A 9057-nucleotide genomic window follows, 5' to 3' on the forward strand; every position below is an offset into this window, starting at 1 on the left:
TATTAATTTGAGAAACACACTGGCTATGTTTACATGTTTTCTCTATGATATTCCTAGTCCTATTCTGTTTTTTGTCACAGCATGGGTTTACAACAAAAATCAAAGTGGGTGTCACTTTTGGAAATTAAGAAGGAGCTATGCTAATACTGTGGAGATGCTCTATTACCACAAATGAAGAAATATCTGGCTCTTTTGCATAGAGGTTAAGACAATCGTTTGAAGTTTGCAATTATTCTATATAGCCAAAATGGCAGCATTCCGAAGCTATTTTAACTTGAACTGAAGAACTGCTCACTTTCCAGTAACTAAACTCCTCCTCCAACAAAACAAACAAACAAACTAAGCACTGAAACCAATAATATCAACCAATATATCAGTAAAATGTCAATAAGCAATTATCATACGTTATAAGCTTTGCAAGCTCTCTCAAAAGGTTCTATCATCTAGTAGTGGACCTTGACTTTCATTTCATTAGTGCCCTCCTTTTCAGCACGGCACAATCTGCCATCACAGTCCACTAGCGGTGTCCTCAGCAACAGACAATATCTCTTAAAGCATGTCCACCGTCTTTAACCAGGTACAGTACAAATGCTATGTTTGTTTCGTGGTTGCAGATAATGAAATGCAGAATTCTACATTTTGCCTATAATACATGACCAGATCATGCAATAGTGCAAGCATGATGATACAGGATACTATTAATGTCATCATCATTATTCCTGCTCCATAAAATTAAGAGGACATTTTGCACCTGTTTCTTGGAGTGTTGTGCTTACAGTGTTAAGAAAGTGGTAATTCTAACTGATTGTGGTTGTTACAATTAAAATTATTTAAAATATGTAAACTGAGAGAAATTATGCTATTTTTCTATCTTTGCACTGCAGTTCACCAGTCTGGTGAAAATAATAATAATAATAATAATAATAATAATAATAATAATAATAATAATAATAATACAGTTGATCTACAGTATAACAAGCGCAGTATTAAAAAGTAATGCACTCTGAGGAGCTTTAGCCCCAGGTGCTATTTCAGTAGTTTTTTCCTCTCTCATTTCTACAGTGTTAGCAATCATTCGGATTGGTTCTCAGTTCTGTTACTGGCTGGTAATTGGCTGCCATCTTTGGCACATGTGAGAAATATTGTGATACTGTGACCTTTCAACTCTGTTGGCTCTGCCTACTGTAATGTATCACAAAATGGGTTTAGTAATTTAAGCAAGTTAGTAGACTAATTCAAAACTGTAATAAGCGTAACACCACTTGAAATAACCTTCCCAATATAGAATGTAATAAAGATGTTTTTGACATAATAAATAAAATACAGCAGCAGTATATTAGAAATTGTGCAGAGGATCAACTTGAAACAAACGAAGTTCATGTTTTCATTAAACATGCAGAGGCTCATTTCTATATATCAATACATTACAAACATAAGAACATTTACAAACGAGAGGAGGCCATTCAGCCCATCTTGCTCGTTTGGTTGTTAGTAGCTTATTGATCCCAGAATCTCATCAAGCCGCTTCTTGAATGATCCCAGGGTGTCAGCTTCAACAACATTACTGGGGAGTTGGTTCCAGACCCTCACAATTCTCTGTGTAAAAAAGTGCCTCCTATTTTCTGTTCTGAATGCCCCTTTATCTAATCTCCATTTGTGACCCCTGGTCCTTATTTCTTTTTTCAGGTCAAAAAAGTCCCCTGGGTCGACATTGTCTATACCTTTTAGGGTTTTGAATGTTTGAGTCAGACCGCCGCGTAGTCTTCTTTGTTCAAGACTGAATAGATTCAATTCTTTTAGCCTGTCTGCATACGACATGCCTTTTAAACCCGGGATAATTCTGGTTGCTCTTCTTTGCACTCTTTCTAGAGCAGCAATATCCTTTTTGTAACGAGGTGACCAGAACTGAACACAATATTCTAGATGAGGTCTTACTAATGCATTGTAAAGTTTTAACATTAAGTTTTAAAGTTTTAAACAACCTATTCGACCTTTAGGATTCCACAGACAGCTCCTTTTCCAGCTTTACCTATCCTACCAATATACCACAGCCTCAGATGCATTCATTTCACCACCATTGTCTAAGTTTATTGTGGAGTTTATTTTTAATCCTTTTGTGCTTTGAAAAATTAGAGCAAACTAATAAATCCTTCGTGTTATGCTTCAATTTCACTAAAGAACTTTCACCCTGCTGGCATCTATCCAAACTAGTCACATTATATTTAAATTGTTGCTGTTACAATTGCCTACCACTAGAGAGCAGCACATATTGCAGAACAATTTTAACCATTCGGGTGTTGCTACGATTACAAGGTCCTTGAGATTTGAGCTCATAAAAGGTTAAAGACAATTTCACAGACTACAGTCAACTACGTTCCTAGACGCTATATGGAAAGCATCGCCATAATTAAAATGCAATCCTAGTGTTAGTTATTTTTACCACAGAGAATGCCAGTTGTGATGAATTGTGAGGTTTTTTTTGTTGCTGTGGGCTAATGTCCACTGCAGCTTGTGTGACTTCACTTTTGAGCGGGATTTGAACCAATGTGAAATAAATGAAAGCATTTGCCGCTTTATTTAGTCAGTTCTCTCTTCAATGACATTTTGTTTTCATTATTGAAACATTGGCTTCTTGACTTCAGTCTTACTGTACATTTTACCCTACACACATCCCACAGGGAGTCAGTATTATGTACCATAGACACAAACAACCCAAATACACACTATTCCTCTGTAACAATGCAACCTTGGACAAGAGCTTGCATTTTTAAAATACAACTGCAGAGGGCAGTATGTAATTGAGTGGCAGGCACCCTGTATTCTAAACCCCTTAATAACAGGTAGGCAAGAAACGATACCACAGACTCCCCTTTCTCAGCTCCTCGAGTGCTACACAATTTACACAAGTAATGGCTCCATTGTATGCAAGGGAAACTGATTAACTGTATGCAAACTTTCAATGCAAGAATTCACCAATTGGGTTAATTCACTGTTAGTCCAAGTTGACAGTAATTTGAACCAGTCAGATATTTAAATGTATGATGCTGATGCTCAAAAGTGACCTTTCATTGTTTATTACAGTGTGGCCTAATCTGTCGAGGTACTACGTGGCTGCAGAGGCTACACATTCTCATAGATTTGCTAGAAATCCAACAAATCAGACTCATTGCAACAGTCATGGCACCTGCAGTTCAAGCACAGAGGAAAAAGTTCTACTGTCAATATATAAATAATGTAAAGCTGCAGATCATCGTTAAACGCAGCAGTAAAATAAAGCGCATAATTCTGTAAAATAAATTTTAAAGAATGCAATTCTGTATTTAAAATAAAGGTAGTTCCACTTGCTCTCCACTAGTGGTCGCTCTCTAGCAGAGAAGGTAGTTTATTTCCAAGTGGCGACGTTCCTCTGCAACCAAACAGGAAGTGGTACAGGCAGACAGAAGAAAAGTTGTCTTCATTTCTTAGAAATAAATTATAAGCATGAAGCCGGCAGTTGATGAAATGTTTCCTGAAGGAGCTGGACCATATGTAGATCTTGATGAGGTTAACATATATATTTACCTGCATTTTTCAATCATATGTGGATCGTACTAATTGTATATTAATGAAAGAAAAAAAAAACGCTTTTTATTATGATTTGAAATTGGTTTATTTTCAGGGCAAGTTGCCTTACTCATTAATAAGTCACTGAAAATGCAAGATGATGACTATGCAACTCATTTCTGTATCAAAACCTACAAACTATTATCACTTCGAATTGTCTGTGATAACTATGTAGCCGTACTGTAAATTACGTGATGAAAATAGTGTTTTATGTATTTATTATTTTGTAGCCTCAACACACATACGGTGTATTTAGTTTATATAGCATAGCAATATTAGTCTGTTTCATTTCAGTGCAGTGTTTGATATTTAATTATTTGACATGTACTTTTTTCCAGGCAGGTGGAAGCTCTGGACTTTTGATGGACTTGGCAGCCAATGAAAAAGCAGTACATGCTGATTTCTTTAACGGTAAGACATGCTTGTAGGCACAGGACATTCCCAGTGTTTAGGAGGACACATTTAGCTACAATCTGAAACACAACATACCGTACTTTGTGTGGAGTCATTTTCAAAATAATCTTTCCAAATGATGTCAACTTAAAAAAAAACATCCAAGTGTTTTCTACATATGCAGTGAGCTTTATTAATGTTTAGCCTATACACAAAAACACCCAAACAATTTGAAGCTACTGTAAATATTGACACCCTGTGGTATTCATATCGTAGTCAGTCATTTATCTAAATGTTGCTAGTTAATTAAATCTGTCATACTTAATTTGCTCTGTAATTGACCCAGAACATTGATGTTTATAACATTTAAACATGTCAACATCAAGAGATTTTGCATGCTACACATAGGGACAATATTAAAATGAATAGACAGTCTCAATACACTTTAGGTGCCTTAAACAGGAATCTCTGGTTTCTGCTGCTTACTGACTCCTGCTGGGAAAGGTGGGGCTTGAGTAGCCTTGGGTTTCCACTTCAACCACTGCCTGCTGTTTCTATGCAGACAGTGGCAGACGTCTGTTGCTTGTGAAGAATATGTGATCATATCTTTTTGGTAATTTAACCTGGAGCTAAGTAACATAAAAGAGGATTCATTAGCGGAGTGGCTCCCCATGTGCCACACAAGTATTTGATTTAATCGGTACCATCACACATTTCTTTAATTAGCTAACCAAAGGATGTTGCACTTCATTCAGTCACTATTACAGAAAGTGTTCTCTGTAGTACTAAACACATCTTAATTTAAGCAGCACCTCCAGCAACAATTTACATTGGATGGATTGTTGGAACAGTAGTTTACCGGTATTCTTTATATCCCATGACATCACTTCCAACCAGTTCTTGCCTCTCTGCATTGGTTGCCGGTCAAGAGTAGGATTGATTTTAAAATTTTACTGTTAACTTATAAGGCTGTAAATGGCTTGGCCCCAAATGACATCTCTGATTTGTTAATGAGGTACATATCCACACGTAACCTACGCTCTGCAAATTCAGGTCTGTTAAGAATTCCAAAGGCTAAGCTGCGTTCTATGGGTGACGGGGCTTTTTGCTGTTATGCGCCTAGGCTTTGGAATAATCTTCCGCAGGTGATCAAGGTCGCTGAAGCTTTTAAAAAACTAAAAACACATCTCTGTGTACAGGCATTTCATCATGGTTAGGTATATGTCAATGTGCAATGTTTTGTTTTATAATCTGTGCAAAATATATCTATATGCTTGTATATTTGTTGTATTTTGGTTATTTTTTGTTGTTTTTAGCATTATTGTTCTAAATTGTTCAGTGCTTTGAGATGCTTTCATTTAGGCGCTATACAAAATAAAGATTTATTATTATTATTATTATTATTATTATTATTATTATTATTATTATTATTATTATTATTATGATGATGATGATGATGACTTTGACAGTAAAAGTGCTGTTTCAGACAAGTGAATCAGAGCTTACCATTTTTAAGTATCATAATAATAATAATAATAATAATAATAATAATTCAATTCCAAGGAGTGTATTACCTAGCAATGAATTGTCACCCATTTTGATTTAAAAAAAAAAAAAAAAGAAAGAAAATGGGGCCACAATTCATAGAGGTCTATGGGGATCAAAACATGGTTGTGGAAGTTCAGGGAAAAGAAAAAAAAACAGAAAAGCAGATGCACAGGTATCAAAAACTGTCAGAAGGTACTTTTAATCGGTACATTCTCTCACAGACTTGAACATGTCATTATATCAAGTACCAGATTGCTATAAAAAAACAACAAAAAAACACACACTTTTAAATCCACACTTTTAAAATAATCCACTATATTGGTGTCATATGATCAGTACTTTATTAAATGTAAGATTGTTCCTTTAGAAGTTAAAAATATGTATTTTCATTGAAAATAAGGCTAATTGAAAATATTGAGATATCTAGAAACTGCACATTCAGGCAGCTAAATGATTGACTGAGTAGCATTTGTCAGCAATACTGAGTTAAGTTATTCATCAATAACTATAAACTTACTAATAACAGATATAGCAGTACAGTATTAAACTTAGCAATAAAACAAGACAAACGTTTCTACAACAAGTCTTTCTCAATGTATTTATCAGCAGTCTTTCGACAAGACTCACTCTTTGAATACATACTAGGATTTTTCAAATACTGTATATGCTGACTATACATAATAATAAGTGCCATATATATATATATATATATATATCAAATTTAACATAGTGGTCTCAATCATTGCAACATTCCTTGATCCTGAAACCATTTACTTTTGTTAAAAGTGACACGCATGCTAGAGGGGTTTAATCATTTTAAATGTTATTTTGGACTTGGTGACTTACTTTAGAGGGGCTGTTAAGTCAAAAGGGGAATGCATGTTGTGTGTGCTTAACCCCCTACAATTAGCAGTTACCTTCACTTTTACAGGAGGCACTCAAAACCTTACAAGAGATAGAAAATGGCAACAGTCCAACTGGTAATTTGTAAATTCCAAACCTTAAAATCCACCACAGTTGTGAACTTGTGCACCATACTGGTTTCTATTTCCCAGCTGAAATATTGCTGTTAATTTACTTATTTAACTGCAAATCCATTCAATTGCATTGTTTACAGGCCTGGAGGAGGTGTTTGGATTTTAGCTGGAAAGTAATTTGATTTGTTGAATATCAGAACCCTTAATTTTGCCTAGCATCAAACAAACACATACAAGTGTATTCTGTTTGGTATCCCTGTATCTGTGGTCCCTCACTCTGTCCCCAGCAACCTGTATTTTTTACTTAAGAATGATGTACAGGTTGGTACCCATCCTGCATCGCTTTTTCATGGTGCCACAAAGCAGATGGGATTGTTTAATGTGTGATCTAAAATATACATTGTAAAAATGATCAAATAGAAATCTTTATGGTAGTGTTTACTGACCACCTTTCCGTTTGTACAGTTGCAATGGGGTGTTTGTTACCATGAGAAAGTGCAACTGCAGCAGAACACAAAACAACCCCATTGCTTGCTGACCCTGCAGAACCGTTTTAACTTTCCAAAAGTAGCTTCAATGTAAGGTTTTAGTTGATTTACCTAGTCTATTACTGGTTCAGAAAGGTTCAGAAAGGAGGAATGAAAGACTGTACCAACGGTAAAACGTTTAAAGGCACTGATTAGTCTCTGACACAGCATGGGTCCTAGCTTTGTACTACTTTATACATCTAAAGTGGATCACAAATTGGAACATATGTGTCCTGCTTCAGTTGTGGAACCTTTTTTTTCTGTGGGGTACCCTTTAAGGAGAATAAAACATGGCCAAATGATTCCTCAGGAACATGTAGCTAAGTTTGCAGCTATTTTTTTCTGAACACAGTAGAGAATAAAAATATAAAGCTGCAGTGTTCCACGACAGTAAATCATTCTAACAATATTATCCGACTATGATGACTCTCGGGTTTTACATTCATCAAAATAGACAAAAGCTTTTCTTGAAACCCAACTAGGCAAATGTGTGTTTAAAATCTGCGTGTGCTCTCGCAGTTCAGCAAGAAAAAAACATCAGTTAAAAGATGATTTGTTATACTACACTGCTGCTGTTTTCAGAACAGGCTTATAAGGTATAGTAACACCTTTTAAAAAATGTAAAACAAATGTTGTTTTGTGCACAAAGTAACACTAATAGATGTAACTTATACAATTAAAATAAGATACTAATATTCGTAACTAACTTTAAGGATTGCCTATGTAATTTTGCCTATGTATTGCCCTGACTTTATACCTCCATTGCTTGGCACATGGCCCGAAATACACCTTTGTAGGAAGTAACTGGCTTTTCATAACTCAGCAAGTGCAGCTGTGACCTTGGAGGGATGATAGAACCATTGTTTCTGCTTTGAAAACAGTTTTGAGCCTAAATACAAACCATAATCAAACCAATTAAAACTGATCCTAAGACCATTTACTTTTGTTAAAAATGACATGCTGTAACTTTAGGTAATTGTTGCAGAACGCATAATAAACACACTATTGGAACACGTAGGCTTTTTCAGATAAACACGCACCTTGTGTTGGGCAGGGTACACATTGTTCCAGTTGAAATGGCACAAGCTCTTACTGTTTCATCAGCCATTTGTTCCTTTTCATTATACAACCCGTTGCTTATGCTTCCCATTTAAATGGTGAAAGAAGTGAGAAATCATTAAAACTGTAAACATTGTGTGATTTTCCTGTGTTTAACGTAAGCTCTGAATCAACAGAGGGTTAATAAATAGCATTGTTCTTAATTGTAACTTCTTCTTATCTGGGTTTCTGCTGACATCGGTAAAGTGAAGAAGAAACATAAATGTTAACTTTCAATGTGTTTTGTCTCACACCGTGCTAGGGAAATAAGACCAAATTTGGTCAAGGAAATTACGTAAGCTAGTTGTATATCTGTGCTGTACGAAGTAATTTCTTTGGTCAACTCAACTTAATAACATCTACACTGAGAAACAGCTCAGAAACTAACATCTACACTGATGCCAGCTCAGACATTACACCTTCTGAGGCCTACCATATGCTGTATGTGTATTTTGTTCTTGTTCCTGTTTTTAAATAGATTTTTAAATAAAATCTTTCTGATTGAATTTAAGAAGACTAATTAATTATTTTTAAGAAGAAATCAAACCTCTTACATAACTATGTATATCAGAGAAATGTAAAAAAAATTGAAACGTATAGACATATCTTATTGATCTCATGTGATTTTGTTTTTGTTTAATTTTTTTAGATTTTGAAGACCTATTTGACGATGATGATACCCAGTGATAAAACCCTGCTCATTCAAGAGTTTCCTACTTCTGTTCACATTGCAGCCTGTTTAAAAAGGACATTGTACAATAAATGCATCTAAAATGAATAGTGATGTTCCTAGACCTGCAATGACGATTCAGTGGAATTGCATTAAGCACCGATAGTGTTAAGCCATATTTTGTTACAATAAAATGCTCTAAAAGAACCCCCCTTCTTTTTTTCCAGATGTTGCAACATTC

The 9057-nt window shown here is 35.2% G+C and overlaps 1 protein-coding gene across 1 annotated transcript; it reads left to right on the forward strand.

Annotated features, from left to right (window-relative positions):
- Positions 1–3392: 3392 nt before the first annotated feature.
- Positions 3393–9023, forward strand: LOC117422869 (COP9 signalosome complex subunit 9-like). The gene is made up of 3 exons (XM_034038075.3): positions 3393–3543; positions 3942–4014; positions 8796–9023. The coding sequence occupies exons 1-3, from the start codon at positions 3481–3483 to the stop codon at positions 8831–8833; spliced, it is 174 nt and encodes a 57-aa protein (XP_033893966.1). The 5' UTR covers positions 3393–3480; the 3' UTR covers positions 8834–9023.
- Positions 9024–9057: the final 34 nt, after the last annotated feature.

This window comes from Acipenser ruthenus, chromosome 17 (genome assembly GCF_902713425.1).
Source record: "Acipenser ruthenus chromosome 17, fAciRut3.2 maternal haplotype, whole genome shotgun sequence".
Lineage (NCBI taxonomy): Eukaryota > Metazoa > Chordata > Actinopteri > Acipenseriformes > Acipenseridae > Acipenser > Acipenser ruthenus.